Source organism: Physeter macrocephalus, chromosome 15 (genome assembly GCF_002837175.3).
Source record: "Physeter macrocephalus isolate SW-GA chromosome 15, ASM283717v5, whole genome shotgun sequence".
NCBI classification, from domain to species: domain Eukaryota; kingdom Metazoa; phylum Chordata; class Mammalia; order Artiodactyla; family Physeteridae; genus Physeter; species Physeter macrocephalus.
In genome coordinates this window covers 46179981-46191710 of record NC_041228.1, presented here as the reverse complement: position 1 = coordinate 46191710, position 11730 = coordinate 46179981, and the positions used below count along the sequence as shown (strand labels likewise).

The 11730-nt window shown below is 42.1% G+C and overlaps 1 protein-coding gene across 2 annotated transcripts in view; it reads right to left on the bottom strand.

The window, feature by feature from the left end:
- The window catches only part of TMEM64 (transmembrane protein 64), a 46961-nt gene extending 41227 nt beyond the window's left edge, over window positions 1-5734 (bottom strand). For both annotated transcript variants that reach the window (XM_028500571.2, XM_024115922.2), the window contains exon 1: window positions 4701-5734. In XM_028500571.2, coding sequence (XP_028356372.1) covers window positions 4701-5507 — 807 coding nt within the window. In that variant the 5' untranslated portion in view covers window positions 5508-5734. The remainder of the gene's footprint in view (window positions 1-4700) is intronic.
- Between the last annotated feature and the right edge of the window lie 5996 nt (window positions 5735-11730).

The following is an 11730-nucleotide window of genomic DNA, read 5'->3' as shown; positions in this document are numbered from 1 at the left end:
TAGGGTGGATAGCTAGTGGGAAGCAGCCGCATGGCACAGGGAGATCAGCTAGGTGGTTTGTGACCACCTAGAGGAGTGGGATAGGGAGGGTGGGAGGGAGGGAGGGAGACACAAGAGGGAAGACATATGGGAACATATGAATATGTATAACTGATTCACTTTGTTGTAAAGCAGAAACTAACACACCATTTTAAAGCAATTATACTTCAATAAAGATGTTAAAAAAGTAAAAAGAAATAATCATGTCTACCTTTTAGAATGAGGATGAAATAAGTTAACACATCAAAGGGCACTTAGTAATTGTGGAATGATAAGAGAGACGCTATAGAGGTAAGATGAGGGTTTGGAATTTATCCTGAGGGGAAAAGAAAACCCACTTGAGAGTTTCCCTGCAGGGAGTACCAAGATCGGATATGCATTCTAGAAAGATCTTTCTGGAGAGAGAAAAAATTAGAAATCCTTGTTTAAGAAGCAAGGAGACCAGATGGGAGGCTGAGATGCCTGAACCAGGGTAGTGGCAGTGGACTGAACTGAAGGGCCTGGGAGGCAGAATCCATAAGTCAAGTGCCAGAGTCATGAAGACTGCTACCAAACACTCCAGTTCTCTCTCCTTCCTGGCACACACACTGCCCCTTTTGAAGTTAGCTGTGGCCATGTAACTTGTTCAGGCCAGTAAAAAGTGAGATTACTTCCAGGTGAAAGCTTTAAAAACCAGTGCGCAATTCACCATGTCACATAAACCAAGGGAAAGATGGTGGCTCTGTCATCCTGGATCCCAGAGTAAAAACAACATAAAGCAGAGACTCCCCACCCCTTCCCCAAACCACGTTGAACCTGGATCTGTGTCAAGTAAGTAAACAAACCTTTGCTTCTTTCCTTTTTTTTTATACTTAAAGAACATATATTTATGAGAAGTCATGAGAAAAATATGGCAACATATGCAATATAGTCTATTTAATCAAAAAAAATTTTTTTAATTGTATTATAAATGCTGGAAGCATATATTATAGTCCCCCAAATCATAAAAGCTGAATTCAAAATATAAATTAAATTTATCTCCCTTTCATCATAAACAATAATTCAAGCTGCAATTTTTACAAACCTTTGCTTTTTAATCCACTGAGGTTTGGGGGTTGTTACTGTAGCATAATTTAGCCTATCCTGAATGAAGCAGTAAGAAATAGTCATCCTAGATATGTGCGCAGATAAGAACAGTACCTAGAAACACACACAGACTACACGTCTAGAAATCTGTCTTAATGTACAATAATACCTACAGATACAAGATTACATGAAAAACACTGGTCGGGGGGGAGGGGATAACTATTTCCCAACAGAAACAATGAGTGCATTTTTAAAAGTGGAAAAAATTTAAATATGTCCTTGGGAAATTATATTTCTTATAATCCAAGATTTGATACAATGAAGTGTTATGTACTTATTTTCCATTTCAAGCTTTTCAAAAGTGGAGTGTCAGTTTGCTTATCCCTTTTTAGCACACATGGGAGAAGGAAAGAAATAACGTTAAGAATAGATAGGAAGCAAGGGAGAGCACCTTTCCTTCTTCCATACATTCACCTTTTACAATCAGCTCCTGCCTCTAAAATATAAAAACCACTACACCTCCACCACTAAGAATAATAATTGCTAATAATTTTTGAGAATTGAGTATGTGCCAGGCAAATACTCAATGCCTTCACTGCATTAGCTTATTTAAGCCTCATAACTCAGCACAGACTAATCAAGGACTGTCTATTTCCAAAGCCTGTGCCCCTCATGACCACTATACTTCACTTCCTCTTTGAAGTAGGCCCAGATAAATTTCTTTAATCATGGGCATTGATTAAAGATCAATCAATCGTGGACACTGAAGATGAGTTTTAACTGAAATAGCGGGGAAAAGGGATAATTTAAAAGATAGGTAGGGAAGAAGAAAACAAAAGAAATATGCCTGGAAAGGGGGCAGCTGTAGATAGCCTGAGGGGTAGGAGGGCAGAGAGGGTAGAGGCAGAATGAAGTTCTAGAAGGCAGAAGGGAAAGTCAGGCTAAAACAAAAATCAGCCTAAACTAAGCTTTCTTTTCACTCACATACCCTGGGTGAATTCAGTAAACAGTTTTGGTTGAAAGAGCTACTAAGCAGACAGTTAATAATAGAAATGAACAAGATATAATAGACTATATCCAATGGCTCCACAACCCCCCTGCTTATGGCCAAGAGTGAGAATTTCACACAGTACCATGAACTTTTTCAGCTGACCTGGGGTTTATAACTCAGTTCCACCACTTGGTAGGTGGGTGATCCTGAACAAGTTCCTGGATGCTTGAGCCTCCATTTCTTCCTCAGTAAAACTGTACCAATAATACCTATTTCAAGAGGCCAATTTTCTTTTTTTCCTTCTTTTCTCTTGACCCCACAAGGCCAACTGAGAATTGCCCCTTGTCAAGTTTGGTTTCAATTACATAATTACCTTAAATTATTTCCAAGTACAAAGTATAACTTCTTAATCACATGTTTAATATGTTTAAGAGATTACTTTTTAAAAAAACCTAACTTATTTTTAATTAATAAATATATAGAGTCCACATTATATACCCGGGACTATACTAGGTACTAAATATACAATGAAGAAACAGAGTCATGGGTTGAGACCCTATCTTCAAACCATAGTGCAAAGTTTGACTCTACCTAGGTGACCCTGGGTAATAACAACAGTAATGACGACAAAAGCCAACATGTGGGTGTTTGTTAATCCAGGGTCAGTAGCATGTATTTATTTTATTAATTGTCTCAATAATCCTATGAAGTAGGTACCGTTACTTTCCCCATTTTGCAAATAAGAAAATGAACCACAGAGAGGATAAGTAACTTGACCAAGGTCAACAGATTCTATGGGGACAGTAGAATTCCAGAGCACCAGCCCTGTGTTCCAGACTATTAGACAATAGTCTATAAAATATGTATAATCACCTTCTGCAGGGTTAGTTTAGATTAGAAATAATATGTGGGAAAGAGCCTAGGATAGTAGGCACATGGTAGGTGGACAAGAAAATGCACACAGAAATAAACTATACTAGGGAGGAAGCAAACTAAAGGTATGAAACTATTCAGGTTCCTTAGTTCCCACTCTCTTTCAAAGTCTTAGGATACTTGATCTATTATTATCCAAGGTTGGGACAAAGTTCATGTTTATAGGAGGTTGTGAAAAGGTAAAAATTTAAGGAAGAGAACATACCAAACTGCCTGTAAACACCAAACTTTATCTGTACAGAAAACTCCTTATCTATTTCCATGCCTCCACAAGCTTCAATCTACAGTCATTACTGCTGTTGGTTAGAATCAACATGAGATTTGCAAAAGGCATTTAAAAAGAAAAAAAGAAAAAATCTTAACTTCATCACAGAGAGGTAGGTTGGTTAGTTATTCTTAACATAAAACAAAATGAGAAAGTTTCTAGAGACTAACAATTTATTTTTGAGACAAACCAATGTGTCAGAATAACATAAAATACATTGATTCCTATGGATTTGAGTGTTAAATCTCTTTCTTCACACAGTTTCCTTTAGGTCTAGCTGAAGGGTTGAGTTCCTGGGAATCTCTATATGAACTCTTTGAACTTTAGAATCATTGAATTTGAGGAACTCAGTAACTAGTTCAACCCCTTCACCTTAGAAAAGTGGAAAGCAAGGGGAGATAGTATTAATAATTTGTTCCAAAGACACTAAGTTTGTAAATACTGGATTCCTTTCTTCCAACGGGATGGTTTTCTCACTTCGCAGTGTTTCTATTCCTCAGTCAGTTACAATGTGATGTACATTAACTAGAAAAACCTAAACTGAATAAGCAGAACATATGAATACAGGGCAAAAAGAGCATAGCAGGTGTGTAAAAAGACAAATATATTCTCACTGGGAAAAAGGTTATCTGTCCTATTTTGTTTTATCCTACTACCTAGTAATTTCAAAATGAAGTTCCTCCAAAAAAAGATAAAAAAGAGGCTTCCCCCCCCATTACACTGTATTAAAGCAAATTACTTGATGAAAAAAAAAAAGCCTATTAAAAATTTTAGGAAACTCCAAAATATGGGGTCTGTAACTACCCTCTACACTGTTTACCCAAACACTTCCTTTAGCCCCACGTTGTTAAAAACTTGAGCCAAAACACTGGATGCATTTACGCAGGTTAGAGAGAAAGCTAGGCATGTGAAGCCTTTACTCCCTGACTGTTGCCAAAGCTGCTACAGAAATCAGATGACAAATGCTTAAAATGGATATTTCTACTCATCTCCCCTCATAGTTAAAAGGGCTCTTCATTTCTTTTTATATCTTTATTGGAGTATAATTGCTTTACAATGTTGTGTTAGTTTCTGCTGTACAACAATCAGCTATATGTATACGTATATACCCATATTCCCTCCCTCTTGAGCCTCCCTCCCACCCTCTCTAGGGCTCTTCATTTTTAATCAAACTCATATGCCAAAAAAGGAGTAGATCTTTCTCTACCAAATCTCCTATTGAGGGCTGGACTTAGATTTGCTTTATTTGTTTGAGATTTCTCAGGGTACGACGGAAAGTAATTTTAATTCCTGTTGTTAATGTCACTTCTCTGCTGGCATTTATCTGTTGGAGCGTCCTCCCAGGGCTGTCACAAGATCGCTCAAAAACAGACTTGCAGAGAGATGGACCAGCGGGACACCACTTACCGAGAACACTGCATTCTGAAGCCCAAAAGGTATGGGGGTCAGTCTGGCCAGTGCCACCACTTTCAGGCCACTTCCTCCCTCCACGACGCGAATAACGGCGCTCAGCTTCTCGCTGCTTTGGATCCTGGCGGTCACCCAGGCGGTGAGCAGCCGCTTGCAGACCACATGGGCGATAAAGGTGCCAATGAGGACGCCCACCACCATCAGTCCCATGCCCAGCACGAAGCCGTACAGGTAGCCGGCGGCCACGTTGAGCACAATGTACCCCCAGCCGCAGGGGAACGAGACCACGATGAAGCCCACCACGAAGAGCAGGACCCCCAGCAGCGAGTCAAGGCTTTCCACCCAGAGCAGGAGGTGCTGCAGGTAGCGGCGGGCCAGGGCCAGGGAAGCGAAGCACACCGCGGCCAGCACGCAGACCAGCACCAGGCTCCGGCACCAACAGGTGCTGCCGAGGCAGCAGCAGCGCCAGTTTCTCACCTCGGCCACGCCGACCACCACGCCGCCGCCGCTGCCGCTCCCGGGGCTGCCCGCCAAGGCCGCGCCCGGCGCCGGCAGCTCAGAGGCCGCAGGCTGACCGTGGTGCCCCAGATAGGCTCCGAGCAAGGCTCCGGAGGCCGCCGCCGCCGCCGCCGCCGCCTCCGCCGCGCTCGCCCCGCCCCCGCGGGGAAGGCGGTCCGCTGAGTCGTCCCCGCCCGCCGCCCGCGGCAGGGCCCAGCAGGGCGGCAGTTCTGCGTGGCCCGGAAGGGTGTCGTGCTGCAGAAGTCGGGGCAGAGTCTGAAGCAAGCTCCCGCCGGGGCTCCACATGCCTCGGCTCCAAACAGGCCCTCAGCCGACCAGTCCCTCCGCCGCCGCCACCGCGCCCATCAGGCGGCGGCCGTTCATGGCGCCCCGCACGCCTGGCCTTGACTCCCCGCGTTCGCTCAGGTGGCAGTAGAGGGCCTCAGAAAAAGGCCAGGACTCGGAGACGGTGGGATGATGCCGCTGAGTGAGAAAACTCCGGACCCCACACAAGCAGTGCCCTCCCCGTTTCGGCCAGAGGGGGCGGGGCCTTAGGCGCGCGGGGCGGGGCCTGGCGCGAGCTACATTTTGGCCCCGCCCCCGTGACGCACAGCCCAGCTGGCTGAGCGGGTAAAGAAGAGAGGGGTAGTGACCGCGTAGGGAGGGCTGGGATGCTGAAGGGAGCGTTTGGGAGGGCAGAAAGAGCAGAGAGTATGCGGGCACCGGAGAAGGAGGGGACTGCAATGAGGTGTAGAGTCGGGTGACGCGCGGGGAGCGCGGGGAGCGGCGGGCGCTCCCGGCCTTCCTATTAGGCGTGCGCGTGCCTGCCTGTCGGGGCAAGCTCTCCTTTCCTCGGACCCAGTCTCAGTCCGCCAGCTGCTTGGATCCTTGCCCAATACCTGTTGGTTGTTTCTGCAGTAACCTCTGATCGTTCACATCCACAGCTCCTTTGGTGACACTAGAGGAAAAAGTTCTTGATCTGCTTTAAGGAGGATTTGCTAATTTTTACCTACCCAGGTAGTGAAGTCTCCGTGTAGTTTTCAGGTCGTCGTTTGGTCCTTAAGGAACTGAAGGAATTAGGTGCAAAGACCCAACCTTGACAGAATGCCGCTTCTGACCCCAGAAGTCCTTTACTGAGCGCCAGACACCTGGACTAGGGACTTCTCAAAAAGATTCACCGAAGGACACTTTTAGGATTCGCAGTATCAGATTGCTCCTTTTCAAACTCTTTTTTTGCTGGTTTCCTTTCTTCTTTTCGCCCTCTAAGGTTAGTGTTCCCCAGGTCCTCTTTTTTCCTTCTCCCTATTTAGAGCTCGCTGAACCCTCTCATCTGAGCCCATAGCTTTGATCCCGCTGTGTCCCCATATGCTGATAAGCCCCAAGTCTGTGTCTCTTTTCCTATCCCTCCCTTGCACTCCAGCCTGTGGACACATCCAGATGGAATTCCTGTAGACACCTCAAACTCAGCATACCATGGTAAAAAGATACCAACTTGGGCTCTGGTGCAGAACAGATTTGGTAACTATGTAACTGGTCATTAATCCCTGAATCTCAGTATTTGTTTTTAAATTTCAAAATGAAGACAATAGTACAATTTTACCTCATAAAACTGTTGTGAGGATTAAATAAAATAATAAAGATGCTTGGCACTGTGCCTGGAATCAATATGGGAAGGTATCCATAATTAAAAAGTTTTGTTCCCCATAGACTTGCTCTTTCTTTTCTAACCTCAGTGGATGATCTTCCACCCACTTACCAGCCAAGTAGCCACCAGGACACTTTGAGTCTTTACTGATTAGGTGCCTGCTTTCTCTTTCATGCCATTCCTCTCAATCCTTGTTGGTTTGGCTGAGTCAAAGTCTCTCAAAGGTGTCAGGTACAAGCTGCTCCCTTCACCTCCTTTTTTAACTCCTGTGGTTCACATGGAGGAGCAACTCCCTTATTTAGCTAAAGTTTTACTTTCTCCCTAGAAGCTTCCAACACTACCTTCCCATCACCATCACACCCAGTTTGGTGTCTCCTTTCCATTCCCACCCCTCTTTTTACATAGTTATTATCATTTGTCCACTGTGTTGAAATTTTTTGTTTACATCACTGTTTCCCTCTTTACAATGAATTTCTTCAAGGTGGGCCCATTACTTATTTAATCTAAGAATCAGTAAGCACTCTTTAAATGTTTGTTGAATGAATAAATTACAGTTTACAAGGAGGGTATGAAGGCAGGAAAACCAGACAGGAGGCTAACAGAATTGTTTGGGCAAGAATCCATGAGGGTCTAAAGTAGGATAATGGTCATGGAGTTAGTAGAATTGGGATAAATTAGAAGCTGTGGGCTTGGCGACTGATTGGGTGTTAGAAGAGAGAGAGAAAGAGTCAAAGATAACACCTGGGTTTTCTATTTGAGGTAGTGGATAGATATTGGAGCCACTGACCAAGAGAAAAAACACAGAAAGTTTGTGAGAAAGATGAAGGGTTCAGTCTTGGTACATGAGACTTTAAATGTCTATGATATAATCCAGTTGTGGCATGTCAGTAGGTGGTTGAAAATATGGATAAAGAGGGAAAACGGGGCATCTCTCCTAGCAATTTTGACATTGGTATATAGACAGCAGTTAAAGCCATGGTTATGGATGAGTGACTGGTGGTGGGTGTGTCAAATATTTCCTGTTGTCTTTCAGGTACATGGTGAGATTGCATTTCCCAGCCTCCTTGTGGTTGGGCTGAGCTAAGGGACACATTCTGCCCATGAACTATGAGCACAGCGTTTAATTGCTGAAGCAAGACCTACCTTCCAGAACTCTTTTTCTCTTTGCCATGGCAATCAACAATGTTCCAGAGAATATACTCTATTAATCTTGGTCTTGGAAGGATGATGCAGAATAGTGTCCCGTCCACTTCATGATGGATATTTAAAGTGAATGAGAAGTCAACTTTGGTTGTTTAAAGCAACTGAGATTTGAGGGTGTGTTTGTTTGTTTGTTTTCAGAGCAAATCTTTGTCACTTCTTAATGAATGAGAAGAAGAGCAAAAACTTGGATACACCAGTGTGCTCATTAGACTATTTGCATGCAAGAAAGAGAGACCAAGAAGCCACCTTAATTTAAAGGGTTGGAAGCAGAAGAATTTATATGGATATATTAGTAGCTATTAGGAATCAAGCCACCTCTAAAGAGAAGCTGTTCTTTTCTTTCCCATTGTATCTCCATTTTTCTCTACCTCTTTGATCAGTTCTCACACTACTGACAGCTAATTAACCCTCTTCTTATCCTATAATACACATTTCTGAGGAGCATAATTCAGTTACAAGAGCCCATAGCTCTAAGCCACATCGTGGGCTGCCAACCAGCCTGTGGTTTGGCCACTCTTATATCAGGTGCCCATCCTGATCCAAACAGTGCCACCGCTTTGCAAAATACCACTCCTGAACATGGGAGCTCTGGTCAGACTATAATGGGACATTTCCATTTTTGTCCCACTACAATTTATTTTTCAAAGAATGGTGAGAGTTATATTTTACAAATGTTAATTAGATGTGTCTTAACCTACAAACGCTCCAACCTCCCACCCTCTGCCTAAAACCTTTCTGTTGCTTTAGCGAAAACACCCAACTCCTTGCCTAGCCTACAAGCCCTTTATGATCTGGCCTTTACCTACCATTCCTACCTCATCTCCTGCCACCCCTTCCCCCAGCCACACTGGCTTCCTGTCTCTCCCTTGGATAAGCCAAACTGGTTTCAACCTCAGGACGTTTGCACTCTGCCTTTGATGATCTCTCTTGTCTGAATACTCTTCCCCTACCTCTTAGAAAGCTTTCTTATTATTCCTTTCTTCTTATTATCTACTTTAAGCTCTTCTGGCATCGCCTCATCTATGTTAGAGTCATATACTCCTTTCCTTCATTGCACCTACCATTTGAAGTTGTCTTGTATGATTATTGCTTTACTATCTGTCTTCCGCAAGGAGAATGAAAACGCCATGAAAATGGGCATCTTTTCTGTCTTGTGATCCTCTGTATTCCTGAGAATAGTCCCTGACACACAAAATACTTTTTAAGTGAATGAAGGAGATGGTAGGTAGTGTGCTCATCTACCGGCTATTGTTCGCTAGTCCTCTATCCAGGTTCATTCGCTACTCTGCCCTGCCTTGCTGTGCATCTCAGGAGGTTGACTTCTAGAGTTTGCATCACCCAATCTTCATTGTGCTCTGGATTTCCAATTAGGTTTGACCAATGAGAGTCACCAGAAGAAGATTGGAAGATAGTAGAGTGAGAGGTGGTCAGGGTATTTATCTCTTCCCAACCCAGCTTCAGTGTGTTTTTGGTAGTAACTGAATTCTTCCACGTCCAAAGTTCCTGATGAGTGGCCTTTAAGTTTCCAGCTCTTTCCCGGCTCTGGTAATGGTTTCCTGGTGCTTCACCATCCCTTGTAAAACTCCCTTGATTAGACTCTTTACTATGGCTGCTGTTGCCTTCTGGGACCCTGACTGACATAGGTGGACAGGTCAGAGACTGATGAGTCCAACACAACACCTGAGTTCATATAACTTACTGAAGACTACACAGGGAAAGTGATGGAATCAGGTTTCAAATTCAAAGTAAGTTCAGGTAATTTGAGGAGATCAGGAGAAACTTTTATACTAGATATCTAAGGAAAAGAGAATGTTAAGAAAGAAGGAAGAGTCAGCAGTGCCCAATGTAGCAAAGGATTCAAGGTGAGAGAAGGACCAATAAGTGTCCCTTAGGTATCTATTTCAAAAGTAGCCACTAAGGCCTTAGATAAAGTACTTTCAATAAAAAGGAAATTCACTCCTGGACATATATCCAGAAAAGATGAAAACTCTAATTCAAAAAGATACATGCACCCCAATGTTCATAGAAGCATTCTTTACAATATCCAAGCCATGGAAGCAACCTAAATGTCCATCAACAGATGAATGGATAAAGAAGATGTGGTATGTGTGTGTATGTGTGTGTGTATGTGTGTGTGTGTGTATATATATATATAAGAAAGGAATATTAGCCATAAAAAGAATGAAATAATGCCATCTGCAGCAACAAGGATGGACCTAGAGACTATAATACCTAGTGAAGTAAGTCAGAGAAAGACAAGTATATGATATCACTTATATGTGAAATGTTAAAAACAAGATACAAATGAACTTATTTACAAAACAGAAATAGACTCAAGGACATAGAAAACAAACTTATGGTTACCGAAGTAGAAAGGGGGGGAGGAATAAATTAGAAGTTTGGGATTACCATATACACACTACTATTGATATATGTAAAATAGCTAAACAACAAGGACATACTGTACAGCACTGGGAACTATATTCAATATCTTGTAATAACCTATAATGGAAAAGAATCTGAAAAAAAATATGTGTGTGTATATATATATATATATATATATATAAACTGAATCACTTTGCTGTACACCTGAAACTAACACAACATTGTAAATCAACTATACTTTAATAAAATTTTAAAAGTGATTAAAATGGTAAATTTTATAAGTATTTTACAATAGAAAATTAGAAAAAAAAAAGAGTGAGTTTAAATAGCTCTTTTGATCATCCTGGATAGAAAGGAAGGAAAGAAAGGATGACAGCTAGAAGGTAATGCAGGATGAGGAAGATGGGGATATTAGAAGTGAGATGTTCCAGTGTGTTTATAAACTGAGATAAAGAAGGCTGGAGTGAGAAAACAGTTAAGGAACAGAAGGGAGAAAGTAAGTGATGAAGCCAGGTTCCTAAGGAGATTAGAAGGAATGAGATTAAGATCTGGGTAAAGAATTAGATGCAGAGGAGACAATGCTTGAAGTTCAAAGAAGAGATATAGAAATGAATGCAGAGTTGCCAGTACTTATTACTAATTGTAATGGAGTCTGTCATTTGAGGGTTTATTTGAATGTATTTGGGGAGATGCTGATAGTTTTTTTCTTTCTCCTTTGGTAGCCTAGGGCATGATTTCCATGAATTTCCCTGATCACAAATAAGGACTGATTTGTCTTCTCAGCTCTTCAGGTGTCAGTCATACAATGGGTATATTTTTCCAGCCTCCTTGTTGTAGACTTTCCACTGTGCTTGTCATTTAGATACCTTACTTTGTTAGTATCTGTGAGAACAGGGAATGGAGTAGAAGAGGGAATTCAGTCAAACATTGTTAAGTAATCATATTTAAATGCAAAATGGGAAGATGCTATTAAAAACTAATTCAATGGTAAATTACTCTGCAAGCTCTGAATTATCTATGTTACAATTATGGATTTCCATGTACTGTACAATGTTACCTTCACTTAAATTTAAGTAGTGATAAATACAGTTTGATATGTGAATATTGAAGCTAACAGTTAAAATTGGCTTGCTGTGATTTGTTGTTATTCATGAAAATTATTTCTCATGCACAATTAGGCATCTCTTTTTCTTCTGACTTGGGTGGCCTGTGATGTCTTTACCTTTCTCTTGCTTCTATTTATGTCTTTGATTGGTATGTTTTGGGAGAGATTTTGGGGCTCTGGGATCAAAATTA